Source organism: Entelurus aequoreus, linkage group LG04 (genome assembly GCF_033978785.1).
Source record: "Entelurus aequoreus isolate RoL-2023_Sb linkage group LG04, RoL_Eaeq_v1.1, whole genome shotgun sequence".
Lineage (NCBI taxonomy): Eukaryota > Metazoa > Chordata > Actinopteri > Syngnathiformes > Syngnathidae > Entelurus > Entelurus aequoreus.
In genome coordinates, this window is record NC_084734.1 from 66,764,661 (window position 1) to 66,779,648 (window position 14,988).

Consider the following 14,988-nt stretch of genomic DNA (forward strand, 5'->3'; position numbering starts at 1 on the left):
CACCGTGATCACTTCCGGCTGTGCCTATGTTTACATCATCAACTGATCAGCTGCTTCTTACCTGCACAGAAGAAGTGTGAGTAGGTATTCCCGACAAGTTGGAACACGTTGATAGCCACACAAGACCTGGAACTGGCGAGAACGACACGAAAAGCGCTTCCCCACCCCGTTTCTTTGCGAGGATTATGAGACATTCTTCATCGAAATGGAAATATATGAACATCCCAGCAGTCGGCATCCTAATGACAGCGGACCTTATACAGTAAGTGATGTTTTATTATGTTTGTTGGCTCTCATGAAGTCTGCAATGAGCATAAATCAGTGATGAAGAAAAAAAAAAGCAAGTGTGATGCATTTTTGAAATTAATGCTTAAAATGATAAAAATATGTAAATATTAAATGTTATTATAAATGTGCTCGTTACTACATTACATATATACTGACATAATGTATATAAAACCTCAATGGAGGTGTTTGGACATTTTTTTTAGGGGCTCTATAGGCAGAATTGAATGGCTCCCATAGGCTCCATAGTAAGCTGACTTTTGCATTTATTTAATATTTAGAATGAATTTTAAAAAATCCATCCATCGACATGTGTTTCATAATAGTTGTGAACCATAGGCAACATTTTTTTTAAAGTGCAGTTCCCCTTTAAGAGCATACTAAAGTAGATGTTGAATTAATGTGTTTCTACTATCTATTATTCATTTAAAAAATGTTTTATTTGGAACGACTCTTAATCAATTAAAAAAAAAAAAAAAATGTTTGAAAAAAATAATAATAATAAATGTATACATATATGGTAACACTTTAGTATGGGGAACATATTCACCATTAATTAGTTGCTTATTAAAGTAACAAAGACTTAATTTAGAGTTATTTGGACACTAGGGGAACATATAAGGGTTAGGGTCAGGGTTAGGGTTACTAATAGGGGTGTGGGAAAAAATCGATTCGAAAACGAATCGCGATTCTCACCTTGTGCAATTCAGAATCGATTCTCATTTTTAAAAAATTGTTTTGTTTTTTTTTATTAGTATTTTTTTTTTTTTAAATTTATTTTTAAATTAATAAATCCAACAAAACAATACAAAGCAATACCATAACAATGTAATTCAATTCCATAACCAAACCCAACCCAGCAACACTCAGAACTGCAATAAACAGAGCAATTGAGAGGAGACACAAACACGACAAAGAACAAACCAAAAGTAGTGAAACAAAAATGAATATTATCAACAACAGTATCAATATTAATTACAATTTCAACATAGCAGTGATTAAAAATCCCTCATTGACATTATCATTAGACATTTGTAAAAAAAAAAAAAAAAAAAGAACAATAGTGTCACAGTGGCTTACACTTGCATCACATCTCATAAGCTTGACAACACACTGTATCCAATATTTTCACAAAGATAAAATAAGTCATATTTTTTGTTCATTTAATAGTTAAAACAAATTTACATTATTGCAATCAGTTGATAAAACATTGTCCTTTACAATTATAAAAGCTTTTTACAAAAATCTACTACTCTGCTTGCATGTCAGCAGACTGGGGTAGATCCTGCTGAAATACTATGTACTGAATGTATAGAGAATTGTTTTGAATCAGGAAAATATAGTTTTTGAATTGAGAATCACGTTTAATCGAAAAAAATCGATTTTGAATCGAATCGTGACCCTAAGAATCGATATTGAATCGAATCGTGGGACACCCAAAGATTCGCAGCCCTAGTTACTAATAAGCAATAATTCTGAAGTTATTGAGATAAGACTCTTAGTTAAGGGCTTACTGGTTTTATAATAATGCCATGCAGAATAAGGCATTAAGAAGTACTTAATAATGACTAATTAAGAGTCAATATGTTACTAATTTGCATGTTAATAAGCAACTAATTAAAGGTGAATATGTGTTACCCATGCTAAAGTGTTACCATATATATATATATATATATATATATATATATATATATATATATATATATATATATATATATATATATATATATATATATATATATATATATATATATATATATATATATATATATATATATATATATAATCTGTCCTGTCCAGCCACTCAGGCAAATCATATTGTTGACTTAGATGCCCATATCTGCTGTACAGATTTACTTTAGAAAAGAGAAGTGTGGAATATTGCTTTTGTTGTTTTATTTGTATTTGACTTCATCAAATGTTTGGGTAGCATTCTATTAAACAAAACCATTTTTTTAAGTAATATAGAAATGTTACCCCCAAGAATCGAATCGAATCGTTCGGTGTGCAAAGATTCACAGCCATACTATCTACCTGCAAGCCAAGTGGTTTCCAGCGCACGTTCCTGAGCAGAGCCGGTGTGGAACTCAGGGTGTTCTGTGGCCTTTTCTTCAGCGTGAGGATGACTCCACATGGGTCTTCTCTCAAAGCGTTGACCAAGTTTTTCAACTGCCAGCCCACCTAGGGAGCACACAACACAGACTTGTTGAAAAATAACATTCTCTCCAGAGTGCACAACCTATGATTACACTTGTCTCAGCTACTGGAAGTGTCCATAGAGGTCACCAAATATACACATAGAGGTTTTTTTACCTTATTTCACAAACTATGATGACCAGCCTGTGGCAGCCTGAACATATTTTCTAACGTCTTTGGCTGGGAACAGCAGACTGATTTTATAAAGCATTTTTTTCCACTTTACATACTGTCTATTTGTGTTGGCCCTGTGATGAGGTGGCAACTTGTCCAGGGTGCACCCTTACCACCACACACTTCCCCCCACGTCCCCAAGAGGGACAAGGGGTAGAAAATGGAAGGATGGATACTGTCGGTTAAAACAAAAACAATGGCATGCAAGCATATACGACGCTTCACTAAGATTGGGATTGTGTGCATTGTGTGCATTGGTTTAATTTACATAAATAATCAAAATATGATAATATATTGCACATATTTTTGGACTGTGTAGGAGGAAGTATGTTGCTTTTAGGTGGGTGCACATTAAGAATTTATGAAAACACAATTCTTAAGTAAACGATAAACAGTCCATCACATGGAGTTTCACTTAACTACATGCTGTTATGGTACAGTATTGAAAATATTATAGATCACCAGTGGCAGAGAAAAATAAAGAGGAATCAAGCATGAAAAACATTGGTAAACAATATTCATATTGTTCTTATGGGTTTGCACACTGTATATTATCCTTTAATCTTTACTTCGGCCACACTGAAGGCCTAATGGTTATCATGGCGACCTCACATATAGATGACGTCATTGTGCAACTTGTAACGAATGGGTCGCATGGTGATGCGGAGGTCTTTCTCCCAGGATGCAGACAAACTCCGGACACAGCGTGCAAGTAGGAAATGATTTATTGGTATAAATCATGTGGGGTAAAACAAAGGCGTGCCTATCGCACGGGAGGCAAAGCTAAGGAAGCTAGGACGGGAGCTAGCATACAAAGAGGAATCAAAACTAACAGTCGTAAACTGTTGCATGATGCAAACTAGGAAGCCAGACTGAATGTGGAAAGGAACGGGAATAAATAGCTCTCTGATTAGTGCCTGGCAGCAGGTGAGCATACCAGACACCGGTGGCGTGCGGTGAGGTTAATGTCTGGTGAGGCACGACTGCATCATCACAGTCAAATTTAAAGACATATGAACCTGCAGTGCAGGTGTACCTAATTTTGTGTCCCTGCGGTCGTTTGCGGCTCCTGCAGCGCGAGCATTGTTGTTTTTGCACTTTTTGGCTTCTTGTTAAGTGACTTTTTTTGGGTGGATTCGGTCTTGCACGTGGAGGGTTTGGGTGTGGGCTTTGGTTGGTGTGGCCGCGGTGCTCCCGTCGGGCGGTGCATTCTGCGGCGGAGATGCTTGGCACCAGGAGGCGGGGTTATGAGACGAGCCTCACACAGTGTGTCGCCGCAGCAGATTTATGATCGCTCAGCACAAGAAATACGTTACACACATACAGTTGTTGACAAAATACACTGTACATTATATACCTCAGCTAACTAAACTATGGAAATGTATAATATAATTCATATAGCAACACGGTGTCACTGCACAGCAGGCCAGCAGTTAGCCGAGTCGCAATCCATGGTGAGGCACAAGTGCCTCAACTGGCTGCTGATCACCGCACCGTCTCTTCTGAGTATTTGAACGGCAAATGTGAAAATAAAAATAAAAATAATCTAAAACTGGTGAAGTTAAATGGAAAATAACTTTAGTATAATCACTGGATACATATAAAAATGTAATTACTTTTTTTTTCTTTTTCTTTTTTTTTGCTTTCCATGATGGCAGGTGAGGCCCCGCCTCCCCTGCCTCTAGTGACTGCACGCCACTGCCAGACACTAATCAGGGGCAGCTGCAACCAATCAGCACCCATGGTAACTGAAACACAAACCCAGGGGTGCAGAAAACAGAACTGAGGTAGTCAAAACTAAGATGAAAACATGATCCGGGAAACGGATCATAACACAACTTGTATAATTGGCCATGACGCGTGTGCATGTGAAGTGTAGTTAACTATATTTATATAGCGCTTTTCTCTAATGACTCAAAAGGCTTTACATCGTGAAGACATTCAAACCAGTGTGGGTGCACTCACAGACAGTCCCATTATAATAGTTAATGTAATTTAATAATAATAATGTGTTTATGAGGAAGGGCAAACACATAGCACAGAAATGTATTTGTGGTGATTCAAATGTATTTGTGACAAGCTGCCACAATTAAATACATGTATGGCAAACACTCCTAAGTGTACTTTGATTGACTGCCCACCACCCCAAAGTGGAACCCAATTCATGCCCAAAGTCAGCTGGGACAGGAATAGATGCTTTCTTTTTAACAAATGTTTAAGAACTGGTTCCGTATGTTAAGAGTTGACATCAAAATATACCGTCGTTCACAGCGACCACACATGCACCACACACACACACACACACACACAAGCATGTGAATTTGGCCGAACAGAAAGTGTTCACTTTGCAAAATATGCAAAGAGCAGATGGAAACAAGAAAGCACCCACTGAAATGTCATACAAACTGCTGCTTGGGGGAGGGTTCAACTCCCAGGAGTCTTCATTATTTTCCCAAACGCTATTACAAACACATAATTATGTTGCGTCTTCAAACAACCGGTTTGTTATTCGAGCAACTTCTATGCCTTACCTCAGAAAGAAAACTAGCTGTCTTGTTTGAAAGCAGGTTCCGCACAAAAATGAAAAGATGTCCGAAAAGTAGAAGTGATAGCCAGACATAACGATGCTATCATGAAATTGAATGAGCTCATATTTTAACCAAACCATTCTTTCGCGTTTGAAGGGCGTTGTGAGATAACCCAGGGGTAATATTCATAGATTTTCAAATGTTTCTTTGTTTCTCTAAATTTAGGAATGAAACAGACTTTCAATAACACTTTAGTATGAGGAACATATTCACCATTAATCAGTTGCTTATTAACATGCAAATTAGTAACATATTGGCTGTTAATTAGTCATTATTAAGTACTTATTAATGTCTTATTTTGCATGGCCTTAGTATAATAACCCTAATCCCAACCTCAGCCCTAACCCTAACCCTAACGCTCTAACCCTAACCCTAACCCTAACCCTAACCCTAACCAATTAACTCTAAATTAAGTATTTGTTACTTAGAATATGTTCCCCATACTAAAGTGTTGCCAGACTTTCTATTAACGTCCCTTACATTTTCTTGTCATCCTCTTCTCCCTAGTTCCTTGTTACCGCTTCCTCCCTCAGCATCCCCTAGCTTTTCCTCACCCCGGTGTGCTCAGATTGCCTCATCACACCCTTCTCCACACCTGTGGCTCCCTCTGCTTATCTCCTCCCCCCGGGGTGAGGGATCAGAGAGATGAGGTTCTCACAGAGGGCGTAATAAATGGTTTAGAACTGTGCGCTCGGCGGGGTGTGGCCTGTCCCATCACCTAGAGGAGAGCAAGGTGGAGCCGTAGCATATACGCAGCTCCCTCACAAGTCAATCAAGTCATCTCTCTGCATGGTGCCTGCATGCACCACTTCACATAGGCATACCACTCCGCAAGCAAAAGGAAAACATCAGGGAAAACTAGCATGCAAGATTAGACAACACACAGACTTCAACTTCCAAAAATGTTCCCCCTCCAGAAATATCAAATAAATCCTGAAACTAATCTTTTATAGCAGAGCTAACAGCATACCGCACTCTACCACAGGCTCTCAAAAAGCACCGTTCCATTTAAAATAGCTTCCCAGTTTTGCCTCCATCTGACGTTATGTCTTGAAGGCAGCGCCACAAACTTATTCAGTTGTGAAAGTGGAACATGAGTTCACGTTTCAATTCGGACGCCTCCTTCAAGGATTTGTCATAACAATGAAAACACGTTTCAGAGAGAGATCGTTGGCAATCGGACTGGACTGAACAAAGGTCTTGGGGCATGTATCCAACATTCTGCTGCAGCAGTAAACCTAATTAGCCTGCATACTGTAGCATGTTAGAATAAACAAGAGCATACACCAGGGGTCCCCAAACTTTTTGACTCGGGGGCCGCATTGGGTTAAAAAAAATTTGGCCGGGGTCCGGGCTGTATATGTATGCATGTATGTGTGTGTGTGTGTGTGTGTGTGTGTGTGTGTGTGTGTGTATATATATATATATATATATATATATATATATATATATATATATATATATATATATTATATATATATATATATATATATATATATATATATATATATATATATATATGTATATACTACCGTTCAAAAGTTTGGGGTGACATTGAAATGTCCTTATTTTTTAAGTAAAAGCACTGTGCTTTTCAATGAAGATAACTTTAAACTAGTTTTAACTTGAAAGAAATACACTCTATACATTGCTAATGTGGTAAATGACTATTCTATTCATGTCATCAGTTTCTGATTTATTAAATTGTATAACAGTGCAAAATATTGCTCATTTGTAGTGGTCTTTCTTGAACTATTTGGAAAAAAGGATATAAAAATAACTAAAAACTTGTTGAAAAATAAACAAGTGATTTAATTATAAATAAAGATTTCTACACATAGAAGTAATCATCAACTTAAAGTGCCCTCTTTGGGGATTGTAATAGAGATCCATCTGGATTCATGAACCTAATTCTAAACATTTCTTCACAAAAAAAGAAATATTTACATCAATATTTATGGAACATGTCCACAAAAAGTCTAGCTGTCAACACTGAATATTGCATTGTTGCATTTCTTTTCACAGTTCTTTTTGACAGACATTTTAGTGAGGGTCAAACCATCATGGCATGGGGGAAACTCTGGCTTAATGGTAATGAATGGAATAGCCTACTTGATTTGATGTTCAGTTTATGAACTTACATTCATATTTTGTTGAAGTATTATTCAATAAATATATTTATAAAATATTTTTGAATTGTTGCTATTTTTAGAATATTTAAAAAAAATCTCACGTACCCCTTGGCATAGCTTCAAGTACCCCCAGGGGTACGCGTACCCCCGTTTGAGAACCACTGGTCTAGGAGACCCCGAGAGTAACAAGCGGTAAAAAGTGTATTAGAAAGGACAGATTAAAAGAATTAAAAATTAATAAGTAAATAAATAAATAAATACAAATATTTTTTTCTTTTTAAACTTGGGTGATCGGGCCGGATTTTGGATGTGGGTGGGCTGTATCCGGCCTGCGGGCCGTAGTTTAGGGACTCCTGGTGTATACCCTCTTGCTCTACATTTCATTTTACTTAAACTCACTAAATTAAGAACACACCTATAATACAGTTCATTGTTTTTATTTAAGAAGCCACTTTGATGTCTTAGGCCTCTAGCCTATCCTTTTCATTCTATCTCAAGGATGCTTGAAAGCGGCTCTTTTGATTTTGTTTAGTCCTAAAAATTAATGTTGAGGATTACTGCAATAACACAATTCACCAATGTCTGATAGAAAAAGTACAGGATTTAAGCCGTCAAAGACAGAAATGTTTTAGTTAAACATCCTCGGAAATAAACCTTGAAAAATCACCAAACAACTTGACCGATGCAGTAACCCTGTTACATAAATGGCCCCAAAAATCTCTGAATTTTGAACGTATAGGACTTATTTTCCCTAGTCCAATAAAGAGGATGAAGATTTCCCTCAGTGACAAGCAGATTTACAAGAGTGAGACCAACGCTGTAACATTTACCTTTGACCAATATTTACACATTTTGTTAAATATTCCATTTGACTCAACCTTTGACTGTTCAACAAAACAATACATTCTTAAATTTGGAGGAAAAAAAAAAAAAATTTGGTGCAAATTCACAGGGAAAACTCATTGAAAGTATTCTCAGGACCAGGGGTGTCACTAGGTTTGAAGAACAGGGTGGGCTGAGCCCCCAGGACGTTCCTTGATGCTTGCGTGCAAATATTTTTTGGCTCACAACTTTTTGGTACTGTATTAGAATTAAACAACAATGAGTACATCTTAATGGTTGAAAGTGGAAGTGTAGGAAAGCTTCAGTCATCTTTAGTAAGCATGAGATTGCCCAAACACATACGGACAGTGTTGTTGCATGGAAAAGCTGGCAGGCAACAGGGAAACGTTGCACATATGATGGCAGTGTAAACTAACTTGCACAGCACTACAGAGTTGAACTGAAAACAGAGGAGGTTCTGGTGGAAAGAAACTGTCTTGCCTGGAACACATCTGGATATCCACCCAAAGATATGTTGTCTGTGCACGACCTCTTTGATTCAGAATTTTTGCATTTGCAAATTTTTTTTGGCTTACACCTGTTGTTGCTGTATTAGAACTACTAGCACATATGGAAGAGGCCGGAATGGTTGAAAAGCAATATTTTTAGTTTCCTGTTATTGTTATTGTAATGGTAATTTAAGGTATTTAGAACACAGGTGTCAAATTCAAGGAAACACCTGGCAAGTAGGGATGGGTGATATGGACTATCACAATAACCTGCCATTTATGGTGAAAACGATAAAAGTGAAGATAAAAAAAACCCCACTTAGAACGCCACCTTTTTGACTATGAGTCTGTCAGTGCATTCAGTCTTCAGAGCCCCCATAGCACTACTCTAAAATAACACTAAGCCTATTAAACTACATCAATTAAGTTTAAGTAGCACACCTATACTGCAAAGCTGTAGTAGTGGGCTTTGCTTATCATGCAGTTATTTTTTCTGCCTGCAATATTATAGAAAGTATTATTATAAGTTTTATCTTACAAATCAATCAGATAGTGTTATGATGCAACTTTAGTGTGGACTCTCCCGCGATTCTGTCGCATAATGGCGAATATGAATGATGCTTATCATATAATATAGATAGATATAAATAGACGGATACAACATAAACAGTTGACAAATTAGCAGAAACAGGCGAAAATAATGTTTTAGGAACTCACGTCAATCAATGTTCTACCACTGCCGCGCTCCTCACAGCAGACTTTGAGGCAAATGTCCCCAAAGCTGCGGGAGACTTCTTCTTTCATAATCTTCTTTGTGGTTCAGAAAATGTTGACTTTGATTGCACAGAATCCTTGAAATTGCACCAAATGTGCCAGGTATGAGATGACTAGGGTTGAAGCATGTTTACTTTGAGTTTATTTCCGTAAACACTAGTGTGTGAATGTGAGTGTGAATGTTGTCTGTCTATCTGTGTTGGCCCTGCGATGAGGTGGCGACTTGTCCAGGATGTACCCCGCCTTCCGCCCGATTGTAGCTGAGATAGGCTCCAGCGCCCCCCGCGACCCCGAAGGGAATAAGCGGTAGAAAATGGATGGATGGACTTCAGGAAGTGCGACTGTGGTCTGGCTCGACCTTGCTAAGATAAGAGTGAAAACGTGAACTGGATTTTCAGTACACTAATGCGGGCGTTACTGATGGAACGGGTTGGATTGGATAATAAGCGCTGACAAAGGGTTTTTAAATGATTTATTATCATAGTGAATAATGACAGGGTATATTATATTTTTTGTTTAAACTCATATTCCTGCATATGTATATTGTATTATTCTGCAAAAAGCACACCAAATTATTTAGGGGGGCTTCAGCGTCGTTAGGCCTAAAATAGGCCTAATGACGTCAATGCTCAGGACATTCAATTGATCGCAACTGAACTCTTCAGTTTGCCTTAGAAGACATTTTGCATCTCATTCGAGCAGGTTTCATAAGTTCATGCTCATAAGCGTACAAGCTCCAACTATTAATACTCTAACAAGAGGAGGGTGTGCCCTGGCAACTGTTAAGATGCAAAGGAGCGACCCCTCTGTCAAAGCCAACGCAGTCATTAAAATGGAATCCCCCCTCGTTAGCAGAGAGGTACTGTTGGCAAAACAATTGCTGTCAAGCGACCACTATCAGCAAAAAATCAGTTGTTAGACTGGAATCCCCCACATTAGCATTTCATTCAGTTGCATTAATGCCACAAAATGGGCACCTGCAACCGGAAAGTCCCTATCTCCTGTTATTTGTTGGAGGCTAAATTGTTGAGTTCTGAGTAATGGTTGGAATGACTGTGTGGGAGATATGTGGTATCTTTGTCACCAGCATCTAGACTAGATCTGACCAATCTAAGTCTGTGAGCATGGACTGATGAGGCCTGATCGGATGAGAGGCGAAACGTCTTCGAAGACAAACCGATCAGGTCAGTTACAACCGATAGGAATGCGTTCTACGAGTTTTCACTGTGAATTTGCATTACAATGCGGTTTTGTTCTCCAAATTTAGGAATATATTGCTTGTTCGAGCCTATCCTGGAAATCGATCAAATGCCTTGAGAATACAATGGAGACCTGGTTTAATGAGAACATCCATGGTCATAGTAAGTACTTGATTGTATTTCTTTCAACTGCAGTTCATTTATTAATTAATGGAGTGTAATGTATTCTACTCACCACTGTCTGATGGTTGACTTGGATTACTTCATCACCTGCATGGATCTTTTTGCATTGGTCTGCTGGGGACTGGTGGAAGGAGAGGGGCTCAAGTTGAGCAGCACACTATATGGGAATAGGGTATAGACGTGTAATTTTGGATCCAGCAAACTCACATTCTCCGTGGTCCCAGTAATAACATGAAGTCCATCATATGTGGATTTAATGTACATCCCCTGAAAAGAGCAAAGGGTCAATGCAATATACAGTAGTTTGAATTTATGTGCGTACATTCTCATATTGTTCTTCAAATGTGTCCAAAATGGCTGCACTGTTCCATGTCTGCAGTTATGAAAATACTGTCCTAAAACTGGACTTCATCGCAGTTAGGTTCAAACTGCATTTGTTACACTCCTCTAGTCATCTTCTTAGGGTCCTACTGTAATTGCTATCCAGTTATCTTGGACTGCCTTTGAATAAATAAAAATATTTCAACCTGAAAGTTAGCCCCAGTCCTAATGCAAATACAGACCTTGTGAATCATTAAACAATCTTGAGGGACTACTTTGGTGTCTAGACCTGGGGTCGTAAACCTTTACTATCAAAAGAGCAAATGTATTCAACTTAGTTCATTTTCCCCAATGGTGGTGAGGATTACTATCTTAGAAGTGTCTTCACACTGTGAATTGGCAAAGTGTTCGTTGCAGCTTGATTTAAAATCCGAGCCAGTGTTTTGATAAGACGCACCCTTATGGAATTCGTACAACTTATGCATGTGTGTAATAAGGAAACAGAAATGTATTTGTGTCACACTGATTGTTCATTAGGGCTGGACTATTACGGTAAAAATAATAATCCTCTTATTTTGATTGAGATTGTAATCATAAATAATAACACGATTATTCATTAATTTGAAAACATTAGTATGTATTGTACGACCAAAACTCAACTTTAAATATATTGTGAAAAATGTATTCAAATTAGTAATGAATAAACCCCAACAAGTAATAATAACATTAATAACAATACATTTAAATAACAATAGCAATATATATATATATATATATATATATATATATATATATATATATATATATATATATATATATATATATATATATATATATATATATATATATATATATATATATATATATATATATATATATATATATATATATATATATATATATATATATATATATATATATATATATTTATATAAACAATTCAATTCAGTTTTTACGTTTTAATTTTTATTTATTTTTTTCAGTTGTTACCCTTTACACTTATTTTACCACCAAAAAGTGTGTTTTTTTTTCAAATAGCATTTTATAAAATGCTTCTTAATCAAATGCAAATAGTTTCACATGTATTGGTGCAATACATTTTTGAACAATTTTGACTAATAATTGAGTCAAGTCAAGTCAAGTCAAGTCAAGTCAAGTCAACTTTATTTATATAGCACATTTTCAACAACTGTTTAGGTTGCACCAAAGTGCTTTACAGGTTAAAAAAGCATGGAGCAAAAAAAAAAAAAAAAAAAAAAAAAAAAAAAAGGGCAAAAGCATAATAATTGTGTAAATGTATCAATAAGTGTTGTAAGTACATTATGCTTGTGTAAGATACTTTTTTAAAACCATTATTTTATTGGCGCCGTCAGACGGCATGTGGCGCACCGCGCTATTATTGTGAAGGGGGGGAATGTGCAATGCTGTTGCTCTCAGCTTGACGGGTAAAGAAAAGACTTGAGACTGTTAATAAAAAATGACAGCAACTCTTGAATTGCGGCTGCAGGATGCTGTCCTTCTGTTTGTACATTGATTTTACATCAATGGTGTTTTCCACAACAACACATGGATGGATTGTTCTTGCTAGTAAGGTGTCTGTATATTGCTGCGTGTACATTTTTTATTGGAAAAGTTTAAGCATGCATTTAAAGCTTGGTCACCAAATTTTTAATGGGTTTTCAATTAATGGAAAACACCCTTGGATAGTTTCAGGTCCAGATGTCAAACAAAGATCATCCAGAGAGTGATTGCTTTTGGACAATGGGCAGCAACGGTTGGATTTTAGGAGTGAGTATGAACACATTAATGACATCTGGTGGGAGCCCCCACCGGTAGGAGTAGGTCACCCGACTCAAATTAAGCAAAGTGTTGTCTGCATTTGTACAAACAAACTGGCCGTTGTCCTAGCTGGCCAGTCCCAAGGCTAGAACACGAAAGAGCAAGTGTCTTAATGCAAAAGGTATATAAGGAGAAGTTCCCCTAACAGAGTGAGACAGATTTTCATTTGGCTAACATCTCCTCCAGGTTTGCTGCAGCACATGTAATTGTGAGGACTCGCTCGATCAAATAAAAGCCTTTTGTTCAACGTTTCCTGACCGACGTCACATGTGGTCCATTCACACCACCTGGTCGTCCTCAGGTCCGGACAAGGATGACAAGACTAGCTATATACAACACTAGCTTTCGCTTGGTAGTTTAGCCGCTGTTTCAAGTGACTGTATTGACATTGTTTGGTTTACGACGTGTTTTGGGGATGAATGAGTGATCCGGACACATTATTTTCCCAAACAAATGTTTCTTATCCTCACAATGACAGCATTTTAGTGACATTTAGGTCAATTTATTTATTTTAATTTGTCAGCGGATTCCGTTTTATTGGCCAATTATGTGACTCTGTCTGCGGTTACGTCAACGCGGAAAATATATGCCTTACTTTATTTGTTGAATTTAGTGATTATTGATTAGGCACACGAGCGCTGTGTCAAATGAAAAGTATCAACCAGGATGACATCCCACACTTCAAGTAGAAGTTGTCTTGTATTTCCACTCACACGCTCACTCATCCGTTTCACCTTTTACAAGCTCCGGAATCTGCAAACACGTACCGTGGCCAAACTGTTTTTTTCCCTGAATATTATATTTTCATGATTGTGAGAAGCCATAATCAAAATCGAAATCAAATCTCGAATAATTTTCCAGCCCGAACATGCTTCCATTTTGAATGAATATTTCATGTGAGTACACACTTTAGCCATGTAAAGACTGGGACACAGCTGTGGTAACAGATCCCCGATTAGTTAGAACAGGTAAATATCGGCCCCCAAATGTATCCCGTGATCAGGAACGAGACATCTCTAATTACTATAGTTCAGTGGTTCTTAACCTTGTTGGAGGTACCGAACCCCACCAGTTTCATATGCGCATTCACCGAACCCGAACCGTAATCATACAATTATGTTATTATATTAAAGAAATACTAATAAATATATATTTTACAAACAGAAAAATACAGGAATGTACATATAATCCAATGTTTACATCTCATTGTGCAACATGTGAATGTTTTAGTGGGAACTAAATGTGATATCTGAAAGGGATACACATTATTTCCAAAGCAGGACCCCCACCCAGACATACAATTCTAGTACACAGCTCATGAAAAACAATATGTTATAGTCATTGTAAGTGGGCCAAAACACTTATATTAGAAAATAATCTCATGGAAATGACTGCTGTCATTTGATTACAACAATAAAACATTGAATGCACCGAATGCTCAAGCAGTTTTTATGTTTGCTCACACATATGGAAAATTAGAGGGAACATTGTTTGGGGGTATCCATAATACGCCGACAGGGAGAAGTTTTTATTTACACAATGAGTCGGGCGTGTCTTGACCTCCGCGGCGGAGGCTATGCCGAACCCCTGAGGCCGACTCACCGAACCCCTAGGGTTCGATCGAACCCAGGTTAAGAACCACTGCTATAGTTGCATGTCATGTTTATTCCGTGAAGGTATTTATGGTATCTCCGTGTGCATATTCTACAAAAGTTGTAAAAAGTCACAGTCCAGTCCAGTACACATAAATGCAGATATTAATGCAATAGGTGTGTGCGTGGGTGTGTATCATTACCAGGCCTTCACTGGGCATTATGCTGGTGAGGTGGACCACCTCCAGATGTGCAGACTGAGAGACCAGAGAGTCGGATGACAGTGAGATGATGTGGTCGCATATCCCTGCTAAGGTCTTACACTGGAGTTGGCATCCGGGGCAAAAGCAACAGAGAAAAGAGATGACAGAGGG

General features: G+C 37.6%; 1 protein-coding gene across 1 annotated transcript in view; it reads right to left on the bottom strand.

Annotated features, from left to right (window-relative positions):
- si:ch211-26b3.4 (connector enhancer of kinase suppressor of ras 2) overlaps positions 1–14,988 on the bottom strand; it is a 155,746-nt gene that overhangs the window by 57,595 nt on the left and 83,163 nt on the right. The window contains exons 6-9 of the mRNA XM_062045522.1: positions 14,818–14,937; positions 11,070–11,129; positions 10,915–10,983; positions 2,320–2,466 (exon numbers count right to left, since the gene is read on the bottom strand). Of these exons, the coding sequence (XP_061901506.1) occupies positions 2,320–2,466; positions 10,915–10,983; positions 11,070–11,129; positions 14,818–14,937 (396 nt within the window). The remainder of the gene's footprint in view (positions 1–2,319; positions 2,467–10,914; positions 10,984–11,069; positions 11,130–14,817; positions 14,938–14,988) is intronic.